Source organism: Amblyomma americanum, chromosome 9 (genome assembly GCF_052857255.1).
Source record: "Amblyomma americanum isolate KBUSLIRL-KWMA chromosome 9, ASM5285725v1, whole genome shotgun sequence".
NCBI classification, from domain to species: domain Eukaryota; kingdom Metazoa; phylum Arthropoda; class Arachnida; order Ixodida; family Ixodidae; genus Amblyomma; species Amblyomma americanum.
This window is the reverse complement of record NC_135505.1, coordinates 56,985,502-57,001,284: the sequence shown is the minus strand read 5'-3', so window position 1 is coordinate 57,001,284 and position 15,783 is coordinate 56,985,502. Positions and strand designations below refer to the sequence as shown.

The 15,783-nt window shown below is 48.8% G+C and overlaps 2 protein-coding genes across 2 annotated transcripts; one reads left to right on the top strand and one right to left on the bottom strand.

Moving 5' to 3' along the window:
- Positions 1-783: 783 nt before the first annotated feature.
- On the top strand, positions 784-5,599 carry LOC144103357 (uncharacterized). The gene is made up of 3 exons (XM_077636097.1): positions 784-973; positions 1,659-4,255; positions 4,731-5,599. Exons 2-3 carry the CDS (start codon positions 2,422-2,424, stop codon positions 5,597-5,599), a joined length of 2,703 nt encoding a protein of 900 aa, XP_077492223.1. The 5' UTR covers positions 784-973; positions 1,659-2,421.
- Positions 5,600-5,905: 306 nt separating this feature from the next.
- On the bottom strand, positions 5,906-7,800 carry LOC144105753 (uncharacterized). Its single transcript, XM_077638867.1, has 4 exons — positions 7,476-7,800; positions 7,039-7,207; positions 6,627-6,703; positions 5,906-6,261 (listed from the first exon to the last, which is right to left on the bottom strand). The coding sequence occupies exons 1-4, from the start codon at positions 7,642-7,644 to the stop codon at positions 5,915-5,917; spliced, it is 762 nt and encodes a 253-aa protein (XP_077494993.1). The 5' UTR covers positions 7,645-7,800; the 3' UTR covers positions 5,906-5,914.
- Positions 7,801-15,783: the final 7,983 nt, after the last annotated feature.

The window sequence follows — 15,783 nt, the reverse complement described above, 5'->3', positions numbered from 1 at the left end:
GAGACTTGCTATAACTCTCAGGTACTGTAGCACTTGTGACTGCAGTGACGCTGTCACACAACTTTTCAACTACTTTCTTATCGTACACAGGTACCTATCCTCGGGAATGGCAATCAAGCAGATAGCACTGGCATTTCGAGTTGCACCAGCAACATGTCGGCTTGTGATTCACAATGCCTGCAGAGTTATCTGGAAGCACTTGGAGCCGCTCTACCTGCCTGTAAGTATTTCTTGCCTAATTCTGTTCCTGACTCTGGTTGTGGAACTTTAATAGGCGATGTAGCAATCTTAAATTTGCATGAAAGAGCCAAAAGGGCAAAAGTGTAGAGCATTGTAGTGGCTTAAATGAACTAATTCAGAAAGCAAGACCATTTTTAGCATCTCTCACTTCCAAACCATCCGCCCAAATATTCAGGTTTGCTCTTTTTTTTCATTTAGGAGCCAGGGTCTGCACAATGGGAGGAATCTGCACAAGAATTCAGCAGGCGTTGGAACTTTCCTCATTGTGTAGGAGCAGTAGACGGAAAGCACGTCCAGATTACTGCACCACGAAATTCTGGAAGCAGATTTTTCAACTATAAGGTACTGTTCACTCCATAAGCTGAACCAGATGTCATACATATACAAGGGGTGCTCATGCATGTCTAATGTTCTCCTTTTATTAGGGGACATTCTCTATTGTGTTGATGGCCATCGTGGATGCAAAGTACAAGTTCATGATGGTAGATGTCGGTGCACCAGGCCGACACAGTGACGGCGGAGTCTTCAAATCGTGCACATTTGGAAAAAAGCTCAATAATGGCGTCGTGGCCCTACCAGCAGCAGCACGCCTTCCAAAAAGCCAGAAGGTTGCGCCGCATGTTTTTGTCGGGGACGAAGCATTCCAATTGAGGACAGATTTTTTGCGTCCATTCCCGGGCAAAGGCATGCTGCCAATCCAGAGGGTGTTCAACTACCGGCTGAGCAGAGCAAGGTATTGAATGCCATTGTAAAAATATGGCATTTTTTTATTTGTGTTGTTGGAAAAAAAAGAACGAACTCAAGTGTTCTTGCACTGCTTTTCATGCCCAGCGATGGCTCAGTACAGTATCTTATGCTGTGATTGAGTGACAAGGAAGCAAGAGAAAATTGTTTTCTGCAGTACATACTTCTCGTTCCGGCCTGTAAAAAACTAAGCTTTAAACACCTTTTCTTGATAGTGTGTTTTCTTCTTTGTAATGATTCATGAGGCATTATAAACATAAATCACCACATTGTATTTGTCTACGACCAATGCATAGTTTAAAAATGAATTCCTTTAGTCACGCTGTTCCGGCATAAATAGCCAAATGGTGGCTTCGATACTACAGTTATACACAGGGCGCATGAGGCACAAGAAAACTGCAATATGGTCCCCGTTTTTTTCATTCATTGTCACACTTTCTTTTGAGGCAGCATTATTTAGTCTTATGGTGAATTAAGGCAATGAAGCAGTGAATAAAGCACTAAAGTTTGGTGTGTATGCACCTTTGAAACAAGATTTAGCAAATGTTCTCTCATGTGATATTCTTTCAATTACTAATAGATGAAGTGCACTCAGAGAAACTTCTTTCAAGTAAAATAACTTGTGTAATGCTAAAGCACAGCTACAAATAATCATGTTTTTACAAAATGTGCAGGCGCATCGTGGAAAATGCCTTTGGCATTTTGACAGCTCGCTGGAGAATCTTGCTTGGGCCCATGAACCTTCTACCCCAAAATGCAACCTTTGCTGTCCTGGCTTGCTGCGCTCTCCATAACTTCATCTCTTCTGCCCGGGAAACAACCTACTGTCCACCAGGCTATGTGGATTCCGAGGATGATTATGGGAATATCGTCCCAGGCCAGTGGAGAAGTGATGCTGTGTCAAGTAGCCTGCTTGACCTTGAAACAACGCAGTCTAGGAACTACAGAGCAAGTGCTGCGGACACAAGAAATCTTTTCGCCCAGTACTTTTTTAATGAAGGTGCCGTTGCGTGGCAGTGGGCTCACACTGGACTTGCAGTGCCACAGAATCCATAGTGGATTTAAAGCACCCATTGTCACTATATGTTGTGTCCCCTGTGCTGTGTCCCCTTCTTTCGTTCTGTTCTGTGTCACCAGTGTTCCATTCTAACGGCCACTTGCCCCTCTTCGCGCGCCGTCGCAAGATGCCCCCCACGGCGGGCCCCCGCGCCCTCTTGTTCTGGGAAGCCACTCCCTCGTGTGGACGCCGCGCCGTCCCCTCTGTCCTTCGGGCAGCAGTTCGGCTTCCGCCTCGGTCGACGCTGGTCGCACCCTCTTTAGTAGTAAATAGTGTGAAATTATCGCGTGTCTTTTGCTGCATTGACAACAACTTCCGGACACGACAGTGGCGACGAGAAAGTGGATTCGACCCGCGCTACGCAACGCTATTGACAAGCCATGGCTACGCGAGGGTTTCCCAACCAAATACAAGAATTCAACGGCTCATCGTGGGTTGGACGCCTCCAGTTCTACTTTGAAGCTAACAACATCACAGACCCAGCCTTGAAGAGGGCCAACCTGCTGACGCTGTGCGGGGAGCAGACCTACGACACTGTCTGCGCCCTTATTCAGCCAAGCACACCAGCGGCAGTGTCTTACGACGACATCATAGCAGCACTGCAAAAGCACTACGACCCAAGGCCATCCGAGGTCTACAGCCGGGCTCGCTTCCAACGAAGAGATCAACTGGAAGGAGAAACTGTGAGCGCCTACATAGCAGAGCTCAAGAGGCTGGCTGCCCACTGCAATTTTGGGACGCTGATCACAACAGCTACCGGGCAGGAAAGAGACGCAGCTTCTTCTGCTAACCCCACCATGCTTCCCTTGGACGTGATGTTACGTGACAGATTTGTGTGCGGACTGTGTGACGAGTCACTGCAGCAGCGCATGTTCGCTGAGAAGGATCTCACGTTCAACAAAGCTTACATCACCGTACGAGCGGAGAGCGCCGGTCACCAGCAGAGAGAGATTCGCCGGAACACCGAGCCGGTACACCAAACAAGCAACCAGGTACGCAAAACTTCTGTTGCTGCGAAATTGGTAAAGAAAGCACAACGCTGCTGGCGGTGTGACGACCAACACAACCCCCAGGAATGCCGATTCCAGTCAGCCACGTGTAATTTTTGCCACAAGCGAGGGCATATCGAGAGAGCTTGCATTAAGAAACGGAAGCTTGTCAAGATAAAGTCGCCTTCCCAGCCTAATCACAGCGTCGACGCCTCAGAGAATACGCCGCCATCTGATGTCCATGGAACAACAACAGCAGCAGCACCATCTGTGTTGTACGACCTGAACACCATGAAACTCGGCACGCGACCGAAGATTTTTACCGAAGTAAGCGTACATGATCAACTGATTAAGTTCGAGGTGGACTCCGGCGCAGCCTGTACTCTGATCAGTGAGGACACATTCCGAACTTCGTGGCCATCTGACGCACCAACCTTGCAACAAGACGACACGCACCTGCGAACGTGGTCAGGACAAAACCTGCCGCTATTGGGCTCTGCCAACGTGCGGGTTAATTACAACGGCAAGACCCATACGCTACCTCTGCTTGTTGTGAAGGGCTCAGGATCAAGCCTCCTAGGTAGAAACTGGTTTGCTTCATTAGGCGTGACCATATGCGGCATACACCAGACGCCGAGCCAGGATGTGGTTCAGCAACTGCAAGAGAAATACGAAATAGTATTCTCGGAAGAAATTCCAGGAAACGAAGGGCCCCCAGTCACACTGGAGTTGTTGGGCAATGCGCAACCAAAGTTTTTGAAGGCCAGGCCGGTGCCGTTTGCTCTCCGAACTTCAGTTGAAAAGGAGTTAGACAAGCTGGAGCAGCAAGGTGTCATCGAGCCGACGCAACATTCACAATGGGCCACACCACTTGTGGTAGTTCGCAAGAAGAACGGAACCATATGCCTCTGCGGAGACTACTGGAGCACCGTCAACCTTGCGACTAAAGCATCCTCTTACCCGCTACCGACACCTGAGGAAGTGTTTAGTATATTTCGTGGCGCAAGAGTCTTCAGCACATTGGACCTCACCCAGGCGTATCAGCAGCTGAAGGTGAGCGTATCAACGGCAGAATTACTGACAATTAATACACTGAAAGGCTTGTACAAAGTCAAGCGACTGCCTTTCGGCGTAGCTGCAGCCCCGGCCATATTTCAAAACTTCATGGAGACAGTGCTTCAAGGGATCACAGGAGTTTGCGTCTACCTTGACGATGTCATCATCAGTGGCGCTTCCATTGAAGAGCATGCAGCGCGCCTAGAGCTTGTTTTTCAAAGGATAGCAAGCGCAAATTTGCGCATAAGCAAATCGAAATGCTATTTTGCGGTGCCAGAAGTGCAATTTCTGGGACACCGAATTGATGCAGCAGGCATCCACCCTACCGAAGACTGCTTACCGCAGGCGAGCTACAGAGTTGAGCACCCATCGCGGCCGCTTCATTTTTGGGTCTCGAGTTGTGATTCCGAGAGAACTACGCGTACAAGCCATGTCTCTCATCCACGCTGGACATAGCGGCATCGTTGCGATGAAAAAGTGTGCCCGAAGCTACATGTGGCGGCCTGGCATTGACCACGACATCGAAACAGTGGTCCGAGATTGCAAGCCTTGCCAGAGCAGCCGCAGCGCCCCGCCTAAAGCTCCTCTCCCAGAATGGGAAAAACCAGACACACCCTGGCACACCTTGCACATTGATTTTGCAGGACCGATTGAGGGCTGCATCTTCCTCGTGGTCGTAGATGCCTACACCAAGTGGCTTGAGATAAGAGAAATGAAACAGACGACTTCGGCAGCAGTTATTGACAACCTGCGATCACTGTTCACAACGTTCGGCCTGCCTCGCAAGGTAGTGTCGGACAACGGAACACCGTTTGTGTCTGCGGAGATTCTCAAGTTTTATCGTGACAACGGGATCTCATCAGTCACATCAGCCCCCTACCACCCAGCAACAAACGGACAAGCCGAGCGCTACGTGGCCGAGCTAAAACGCGCCCTTGAAAGAGATAATACAGGGTCGCTGCAGCGCCGCCTTGCGCGCTTTCTCTTCAAGCAGCACACGACGGTTCAGAGCACAACGGGCCAGACCCCAGCGAAAATGATGTTTGAACGCGAAATGCGAACCCAGCTCACAGCCATCCTCCCCGAGCCCAAAGCGGAGACGTTCCGGGAAGAAAAACCAATTCCGCGCTGCGGAACGCTTCATGAGGGGCAGCGCGTCCTCGCCCGGCAGTTTCTCAAAAAGCCACGCTGGGAGGAAACTACGATTGTCAAACGCATAGGCCTGCGCTCTTGGCTCGTCAACATACATGGAACAGTAGCACGCCGACACCTCAACCAGCTGCGTGGATTTACGACGCCTGCTGACAGCAGTCCGGCATCCGAGAAAACACGAGCACCGTCTAACCACATAGCCTGGCACCTCTCCCCGGAGGAAAAGACTTCGCCCAGGGCAGACCTAGAAGACACAGCGACTAACAGCCAACCTACAAGTGCTTCTCCCCCGAGCGCACAAAGCCAGCGCGCCTCCACGCGTCCGCGCAGACCCCCTGCATGCTACCAGGCAACTTTCTAAAGGGGGAAGGAAGTGTTGTGTCCCCTGTGCTGTGTCCCCTTCTTTCGTTCTGTTCTGTGTCACCAGTGTTCCATTCTAACGGCCACTTGCCCCTCTTCGCGCGCCGTCGGGAAGCCACTCCCTCGTGTGGACGCCGCGCTGTCCCCTCTGTCCTTCGGGCGGCGGCAGTTCGGCTTCCGCCTCGGTCGACGCTGGTCGCACCCTCTTTAGTAGTAAATAAACAGTGTGAAATTATCGCGTGTCTTTTGCTGCATTGACAACAACTTCCGGACACGACACTATACGAGGTCTTTTAGAAAGCTATCTGATGTGCATTTATTCAGGGTTATCATGAAATGTATACTTCGCTATGAATTGCAGCAAATCCATTTCCATGTCCCGTTTCGCATGTTTCGGGCATGCACGCAGCTTGTGGGCAACTAGCTGCCCATAGACTGACGCTTGGTCCTTGTCCTCAGTTATCAAGGCGTCAACTTTTTCAATGTCGTCCTGCCACCGAGACCTCTCTTTCCTTTTCTTTCCTCTGCCAGACCGAGGGGCTGCCAGGGTACTTGCAGCGGTGCTGGCTTGTGAGCTCCCGTTTGGTGTGTGTGGCTCTGGGGTGGTACTTCTTGAGGGCACAAGTGGAGAGAAAGCACCATCTTCAGGAGGTTCTGCTCCATCTTGAATAAAGAAAAGAATTGCAAATTTTAAGCACTCAGAAAGGTTTTTGGATCATTTTAAAGAGTGAAAAAGTAAAGAAATGATTTGTAAACTTCCCATGCTGCTTCTTCAAATGAAAGCATGTATTTCAGAACAGAGCCCACACAGGACAAGATGGTGTTCAGCATAAGTTGAATGCAGTGCATACAATGATCGCTTCCTGCTCTTAACTAAACCACCTTGCAGTGTTTCAGCATCAGAAGTAAATAAATTATTTTCACATCTGAGAGACTTCACTGCTGGCTCATTATATTGCAAGTGTGGGTACTTGTGAACGACAGTGTTTGCAGGTGCATAGCAGCATAACTGGAATGTAAATTTGCACCTTCTGTTTCACTGTAGATCGATTCCAGGACCGACTCTGCAGTTTCACTGTCCTGCACATGGCTGTTTGAGAAGGTGCTGAAAGAAAAATTAAGCGTCAGATGACACGGAACACCACACGGTTTACATTTCACAATTTGGTTTCTCGAATGTTTTATTGATTTCCTTGTTTGGAAGCACAGGCCTCGTATTCAAATGCAATTGATTAGCCTAGTGGTGGGCCCAACAAATGTGTGTGCATAACAAGACAGAAATTTCAACATCTACTGTACAACAGTTTATATGCCATTTGGTCTTACTGAGAATATGCTTTTACCTGCCCAGCATCCTTATGTTGCTACATAAGGCTTTCTTCAGCTCCTTTTGCAAGTAAGTTATTTCAAAAAGTAACCCACGAAGCATTGGGGACATACCTGCCAATATCCACCTGATCTTTTAGAAACATCATCATGTGGAAATAGGGCCACTTCACGTGCTGTGCATCAGCAGCTCCCGAGCCACTTGGCGCACCAGTCTTCCACGCGCGGTGCTTCTTCGTGAATGTATCACGAAGACTCTTCCACCGCCCCTGTAGATTATTGTCTGCAAGTAGAATTGCACAGATTAACCTCGGTTTACTACCACACATTACCATCAAATAAAACAGTTAAATATAATACTTTTGTAATATCAATGACAGCTGTTTATTGCAGAAGCATGCCAGTATTTTATCTTGGCTTCCATTGACGTGGTTGGTTATTTAAGCAAGTCGGCGCGGATATACCGCGCGTCCCTTTTTATCTGACCTGGTTGTAAAACAAAGTTATTGCACTGTGTCTTGCTAGAAATACTAGTAGCAATGCAACCATACCTTCCGGGTCACATCCAACTTCGGTGGCCACTTCGGCCCACGCCGCCATCCTCTTCCTCTGCTCCTTGAAATCCTTCCTTGTGCTGTCCCACAATATGGGACGCTTCTGTATCGCGCCTATAAGTTTGTCGTTAAACTCCACGCGTGATGCTTTCGCCGACGTAGCCATGGTGGTGACCAGCGCACGCGCACGAAGTGTTCAAGGGACGGCAAGGAACGGTGAGACGGCTGGCGCTCCCGCCGAAAACAGACGGAAGTGTCTCCGACAGGCATTTCCGGTAGCGTCAAACGCGTGCGCGCCGCGTCAAAATCTAGCCGGTCCTGATCGGCGGCGGCGGGCGTTTTTCTCGACGCCGGGCGTCAAATCGGCGCCGTCAGGCGAAAATCGCCTCAAAAACGCTCCATGTATCCCGGGCTTTACGGCGCGGTACAGATGTCCTGCGCCATTTCCTTTCCACAAAAACCAAATAATAATATGATTGTTGTTGTTGACTTCAAGAATGGAGTCGTTTTATTGCGAAAGCAATACTGCTCGCACTTTCGGCCCGTCGGTGGTCGTGGCGCCTCCTTACACAGCTGCGCGTCACGTGACCGTGTGACCTCACGCCAGACCGAGAGACTGGGCCCCAGCTCGCGGCATCAATGATGGAGGCGAAGCCTTGCGCGCAGATGCTGCGGCGCTACCGAGAGAGGGCGCTCGCTGGTGTGACGTCACGGTCGGAGGGTAAATGGGGCTACAGCTCGGCTCCTCGCAGTGGTCGGCGCGCTGCCTTGCGCTATGTCGGATGATGTGTACAAGGCGAGGCTGGAACGATCTGCTGCGGCCAAGCGACGGCGCCGTGCTGAAGAAACAGAAAAAGAACGAGAAGAACGGCGAGCTAAACAACGTGCGTATGCAGCAGCGTGGCGAGTACGCCGATCAACATCGCTTGATGTGGGTGCATCTACAAGCTCAGGACCAAGTTTAATGAGTGGTGTTAACGGTAGCGAAACTATGGAGACAAGCAGTAGTTCGGAGACAAGTTTAATGGCCGCTCTTAATGCCGAAGAGACTATCATGGATGCTTCAAATGGTGACGATGCTGCATCTATGAATAGTATGGAACGATACAACTTCAACAGAAGAAAGCGCCATGCTGAAGAAACGCGGGACAGAGAGTAGAGCGGCTTGCTAAAAGAACAGTGCAGTATGCAGCCAAGAAGGGAGAACGCAACGAGGCGAGACGAAAGCAGAGAGCCCAAGAGAAGGAGGAGCGCTTAAGTAAGAATCGGGAGAAGTCTCTCATCACGGCCGAACCAGACGGTGACATTTTGGTCCAGCGACGTGAAGAACATAAGAGAAGAGTTGGAGAGTTTTAGTCTGCTACTCGTGAATTCCACAAACGGTTTACGAACAATTCTTTTGGTTACGAGTTTAACCAAAAAACAATGTATGTTTTAAAACAATGTATAGTCATAAGTTTAACAAAGGGCAACCATGTCCACACCGTCAGCCGAACCAAGGCGCAGCCAAGGGTATTGCTTTCGCAATCTTCTAGGCTTAACAAAGCTAAGCCTTCAGCCAATTGTTTTAGATTCCTCTAACCTGTGGCCGCTCGTACGTCCGTCAGACAGGCCGTTGCCTCAATGACCGGCTGCGTGAACCCGCAAATTCAATAAGGACTGGAGCAGGTGCCATTCTGTCATCACACTGCAAGAAATGCAAAAGCTGTAAACGGAAGCTACACGAAAAGCGTGTTTTACTTAGGTGCAAAGTGAAAGGAGCGAGAGACATCTTCGAGGTATTCATCATCGAGACAAAAGGGGAGAGAGAGTCTTGCGTCAGCACACCATCGATCGCATTCCTCAAGACGGGACTGTCACATCTGAAATCTTGAGTTCGGTTTCCCAGAATTGTGTCCTGAATTTTTTGGTTTCCTTTTTGTTTTGCATCCTGCTAAATCACTCGGCGTTTTATATTTCATTCCTTCGACGGCATTTATTGCGCGGGCAAATAAACCCATTTTCAGTTGGTAGCGCCGGTGCTTGTGTTTGTCGTTCTTTTGTCGTCCAAGTGTTTTCTTTGCGCTGCATATTTTCCTCTTCTGTGAAGAACCAACAGGTCCAAATTACCAGCCTTCATTAGGCGGAATAATGGAGAAGTACTTTCGCGCGGCTCCAATCATTCCAGATAAATCTCGTTTGGTATCGTGTCCGGAACTAGGTGGTAGAGCCGCTTTTTGGCGGCTCTGAAAGTAAAAAGAAATACTTGCAAACTTTCACGTTTATAGAAGGAGGAGAAAATAGAGGTACACTATTTCTTCGATATTTTAGTGAAGGTTTCATAATCATATGCTTTATTAAAATACAGAGCGAAACGTAGTTGATTTTATATCACGCAGAAAAACTAGCGCTAATAGTAAACTATGCTTTGTCCAAGAAATTTACCCGAACACTCCGTAGTACTCAACTCTCTGCAAAATAACCGCTTTTGTACCAGACTTCCGCACAATAAATTGGCAGATTTCTACCCCCTTCGACCCTGGAAACTGGAGAAAATCCATAATTGGCATACCATGGCAGAGCACGCATGCGTATCTGTTAGGCGGTAGACGAACTTCCAAGAAAAAATAAACCAATAACACTTCGACATCAGTTTCATTCCACATTCATGTGGGAGAAGAAAGCAAAATTTCAATTACTGCGCTTTTAGCGTGAAATCAAAGTTCGATCTTGTAAAAATATATGAAGCGCACTAAGGACAACGGACAAGGACCTGTTGAAGCCAAAGCTACAAGGGTAAAGGAACATGCTCTGGAACTTTTGTCGTGTTTAAAGCTATATACACTTGCACTCTAGCGTAAGAAAGGTGAAGGCCTCCCCAGGCTCGAAGTCTTCTTTTCGGCCAAAATTCACAAGGACGACATACCCTTCCTTGTTATTGTCACTCAGAGGTAGACTCGACAACGTGTCGATTCATGCTTCCTGCAAAACCACCTAAAAGGTCTTACCTTAGCGGACCCATATCAGACGCCGAATTCTTTGGCTGTTGTGGACTGCCTTAATTTAGAATCACAATCCTAAAGGAGAGTCTGCATTCAGTATTGATGCTAAGAACCTCTTATACTCGCTGCCACATGATACTGTGATAAATTTTGTTAGTTATTGCATTACCGAGGATAATGATGAACACTACTTTATCAATGCCTGTGGTATTTCGGTTCCTTCCATTTTAGAGGTGCTATCGTGTTATTTGGCTTCCACCTTTGTTGACTAGAATGGGCATTTATTTCTTCAAAAGACCGGCGTTTGTGTCGGATCCAATGTAGCGCCCGTCCTCAGTGATATCGTCATGTCTCTAGTTGACTCTTATATTGAAAAGAATCTGAGTGGTCTTGCAAAAAAGATTTTCAGGTATGTCGATGACTACCTGTTGATTGTTGACAGATATGAATTTGCAAGGAGGGCGGTGGACATTATTGAGATTTTTAAAGAGTACGGCTGCGGACTAAAGTTCATTTTCAAAACTCCTACAAATGATTGCCTGCAGTTTCTTGACATAAAACCTATTATGCAGGATCATGTGTGCTGGATGTATTCTCCGAGGTCAGTTAAACCTCGCTTAAATTTTAAGTCGTCACTAAAAAAATGTGAAATGCGGCATTGCTGTCGCCTTCTTAGGATCGTCTTTGCTCAAGGCGTGCCTTCGCAAAATGAAAGAAAGCGTCTGTGAGCAAGTGAACAAAGCAAGATTGGCTGAGTTTGCAGTGGATGTGTTGTTCTTAGCTTCTAGCAAGGGGCTGAAAAAAGTAAAAGATTTCAATAGGTAACTTCTTACGGATTCTGAGGAGAAAAAGAAAAATATTGCAGTTATTCTTTATAGTAATCGGTTTTCTCATCAACTACAAACGTGGGTAACAGGTACGGTGTTAATGTTTTCTTCTCTGCCGCTCAAAAAGTTAGTAGTGTTTGTGCGAAGGTTGCGGCGCGCTCTAACAGAGGCGTACGTGGTATAAGGAAGCGGTGCATTATGAACCACGGGACAAAAGGAGTGGTGTATCACATTCCCTTGTCTTGTGGCCGGACCTATATCGGTCAGACGGGGCGCTCCCTTGATAGGCGCTTGCAAGAGCACTCTTTGTCCTTTAAAAGTCACCTTCATCCAATTTCGCTAAGCACTGTTCGAAATGCGGCGGTTGCAAGTCTTTGCTTGATCAAGCCAAAATCTTATTTCGACACTCTAATCAGCTAACCAGAGAGGTTTCATAGGCCTATCACATCCGTAAGAATCAGCACATGTGTTTTGCCGACCCCATGCTCGTTCTGCATGAAAAGTTTTCTCATTTTGACGTGCCTGCATGAGCACTTATCCTGATGCGCCTGGGTGAAGGCTTTTGCTTTTTTTGTGGTTTTTCCTCTCTTTTTGTGTGTTTCTTAAATAAACGACCAGGTGCGAGTAAGCGCTTGAGTTGTTTGGTCTTCCTTGTCCGTTGTCCTGAGTGCGCTTATATATTTTGACAAGATGCAATACTAACTAGCTCAAATGTCGACTCTGCGCCAGAATTCGATCGCTTTGCCTTCCTGTTGATGGTTCCCTTATAATATAATTTGTTTACTTGAGAGTCAAATAGAACATCATAGAGTACCATATAAGCATTTGAATGGATTATCTGACCACTCCACGCGCAGCAACTCATGAAACACAATGAGTGTGCACCCCTCAATTTGTAGTGCAGCATTCGTTTTAGCTGTAACGGTGAACCGTTCCGATTTCACTGATGGAAGAAAGCTCCACGCGGTAAGAACGTGAGCATGACCAAAGAAGACCCATGCTTGATCATTTTATGAGTACTGCTTTAGACTCTCACAATTTGTGTTTTCATAATCTAGAAATTTGCGTTTCATTTTCGTGGCAATGTTTCAAAAATTGAAGATAAGAAACTCGAATTTTATTGGCTTTAACAGGCGCTTCATCAAAATTTTGTTTTCGCATACTATTTTTCGAATCAGGAAAATATAGCAACATCGATGTTGATTAGAGAATTTTTAGCGGTTTAATTAATAGCAGTAAACAAATATATTTTATACAATACCGCAGGTGTTTCGGGATCACTTTCGCAGAGAAAATGTTGAAATGAGCGAAATACAAAAGAACTAATGACAAGTAGCAGCTGATTTCGTGGAACAAAAATTAACAGAAGCCCCAGCGTTTTTAACTTGCAGCGAGCTCTATTGAAATATTTCTTTTTTGGAACATTTGCGATCTGCACTATCGAAATGCACAGATGCGACATGATATAGTCTAAGAGCTCCGTTTAACGCCACTTGGCGCAGATGCTGTTTCTTTCTGTCCACTTAAATTATGAGGATGTTGTCGGGTAGCGCGGTCGTGGGTAGGTGCTACAAATGTTGAACCTACCACATGTCTTCCTGCGCTCTCCTCTTATCGTCGAGCGGTGTTCGTGAGGCCTTTAGAACTGCTTTCGGCGACAGGGAATCGCCGCTTGGGGCCCGAGTGAGCGGACGCGTCTCCCATCGACTCCGCGAATTTCTGGCTCCTGTGCCCAGCTAAATCTTCCCAAGGACCCATCAAGACCCTCAACGGATCCAGGAAGGTACACGGGCCCTAATCGTTATTATTTTTTGGATGTGCCTGATGATTCACAAGAACTGACCAGTGAAAACGTCTCCACCTGCTGTGCCGCTACGCTAAGCCTCGCCTCATCGAGGCGAGCCTCGCCGGCACGCTGTGTTCCTCACTCACCGGCAGCGCACCTACCCCCAGCAGCCATGGAGGTGCGAGCGCAGAGGGAAGACCTTCGTCCCAGTGAGTGGACCCCGATACTCCGCGCGTACAAGGGTGAAATCTCAAGCGCGGAAACGCTGGCCATATCCCATCAAGCAGCGTCTGTTCCATCTAAGCCTACGGCGTCCGCGTCCGCTACCCCGGCGACTTTCAAGCCTACATACAGGCCTCAACAAGAACAGCTGCGCGCGACGCACGCAGTCGCACACCGAAGCAAACAACTTGCTTCAATCCCTCCCGGCACTATACGGGTCGTTTACCGACCAAGAGGAGGCCTCGCTTTGAAAGGCACCATGGCGCAGCCACTCCTGCAAGCCCTGCAAGTCAGCGCTGCTGGCCGTGACCTCGAGGATATTCACCTGAGGATCCACCCTACGAATAACAAATTCACGGTCGCTACCCCGCACGAGACAACCGCCCTTCACCTCGTCCAGCTCAGGGAAGTGGTCCTCCAAGAGACCGCTTACCCTGTCGCAGCCTACATTGCACCGCCGGCGGCTGCTGTGCGTGGAGTCATCTCGCAAGCCTACGTGGAGGAGATGCTACGGGACCTCCAGGCCCGTAACCCGTACGCTGATATCATTGCAGCCCGCAGAATGGGTACGACTCATTCCGCTCTGATCACCTTTGCGCACGGACCAGTCCCGCTTACCATACACTACATGAGTGTAGTGTACAGATGCACGCCGTGCAAAGGAAGTCCAGACGCGTGCGAGAACTGTCGCCGGCCGGGCCATAGGTATGACGTGTGCCCGCACCCCAAGCCTGGTCTCTGCCCGCGGTGCGGAGACAAGCATGAACCGCACGATGTGCTCTCATGCATCCCGACCTGCATTCTCTGTGGAGGCCAGCACCTCACGGGAACCGGCTCGTGCATGGCTAGAAATCGCACCGCCCAACCACGGAACCCGTCGCCCCAGAAGGCAATGCCCCCTAACAAGGATGACTTTCCTCCTCTGCAAACGAACAAGAACGACTTTCCTCCGCTGAAAACGACCCTCCTGTCTACTGCAACATGGGCCTCCAAGGCTGCCGGGACGAACACCAGAACTTCCCAGGACCCGGACGTGAAGGCTCTGTGGAGAGGAGGTAAAGCAGCTCAGGGCAGCCCTCTCTACCGCCACCTCTGCTGTATCTCCCCATCCACCACCCCACTCCCCTTCACCCACCCAACCCGCCCAGCCCGCCCAACCTCCCCCTAAAAAAAGGAGGCCTGATGAGAGCCCAGTCGAACCAATAGACCTAGACGCCAAATTTCAGGCCTTCGCCCAAACGCATTACTGCGCAGCTCACTGCACAGTGCCAGCTTATGATTGAATCTACCATTACCCGTCTAATGGATAGTTTCATATGTAGCGTCTTTACCAAGGTAGAGGAGCGCTTAACTGGCCTCACCCTTGAACTCTCAACGGACTATCCTCCCGCAGTCCCACTCTCCACTCCCCTCCTTCCCCTCACTGCCCAACAACATGGCTTCTCCGACAGGCCTTAATTCTTTACAGATTATTCAGTGGAATTGCAGGGGCTTTCGGCGCAAGCGCGATCCTCTGCAGCAAATTATCGCAAGTTCGTCATCCCCACCAGACATTATCGCCATTCAGGACGCCAATGTTTGCAGGCAGCTGCCAGGATACGCTTTTATCCCCTCAGATCCCACTGATCTTCCTCGGGTGATCACATATGTCAGTAAATCCTTGCATTACGCGGAGCACGTAATTACCTGCCCTGTCGCTAACAGCCTTATTGAAGTCTTACCGCCCACCCCTGCAAAATCAAGCCTGTTCTTTCTTAACTGCTACCTTCTCCCACGTCAGCCAATTAACTTACTTCCCTCACTTCTCAAATCCGCAACCCAGTTGGCCGGATCAAACCCCCTACTTATTGCCGGAGATTTTAGTTGCGCTCACGTGGACTGAGGCTATCTGGGCACCAACCACAGAGGCGCAGTTTTATACAATGAGACGCTGGCGCTCCGCCTGACCATCTTTAATGATTTCAGCTTACCTACGCGGATTGATAACAGTGTTACTGCCGATACTAGCCAAGACCTCACGCTTGGTAGAAACTTGGACCAACTGCAGTGGAAAAGAATGCTTTCCACACAAGGCAGCAATCATCACCTAATTCGAATAACGCTAAACTATCGCCGATCTCAGCGCAAATTTACCGTTAAGCACACTAATTGGGACGCGCTCCGCAAATTTAGACATGCGCAGCCAACACAGGCCCCCTTCGACCTAGACACCTGGATTATTCTGTTGCAAAAAGACATTCGCCAACACACTCAAACGCTCGACTCTACACCAAACACCCCTGTTATTGACAGCAAGCTCGCCCACCACCTCCAAGCACAGGACAACATAATGCAAAGGTGGAAGACTCAGAAGCACAATAGGAGACTAAAACTCAACTTTCCCAGATTCAATCCCAAATAATACAATGTAGTGCCACTCTTTGCAAAGCTAACTGAGCTCAGCTTTGTGGCGGTCTCCGCCGCAATCTCTCCACAACCCGCGCTTGGAA

Excerpts from the sequence above, each read along its gene's own strand:
- LOC144103357 (XM_077636097.1), top strand. The coding sequence starts at position 2,422 with ATGGCTACGCGAGGGTTTCCCAACCAAATACAAGAATTCAACGGCTCA. Across the intron at positions 4,256-4,730 it reads CCTTGACGATGTCATCATCA|GACCGATTGAGGGCTGCATC; the intron begins GTGGCGCTTCCA and ends TTGATTTTGCAG.
- LOC144105753 (XM_077638867.1), bottom strand. The coding sequence starts at position 7,644 with ATGGCTACGTCGGCGAAAGCATCACGCGTGGAGTTTAACGACAAACTT. Across the intron at positions 7,208-7,475 it reads AGTTGGATGTGACCCGGAAG|ACAATAATCTACAGGGGCGG; the intron begins GTATGGTTGCAT and ends TTCTACTTGCAG. Across the intron at positions 6,262-6,626 it reads GATCTACAGTGAAACAGAAG|ATGGAGCAGAACCTCCTGAA; the intron begins GTGCAAATTTAC and ends TCTTTATTCAAG.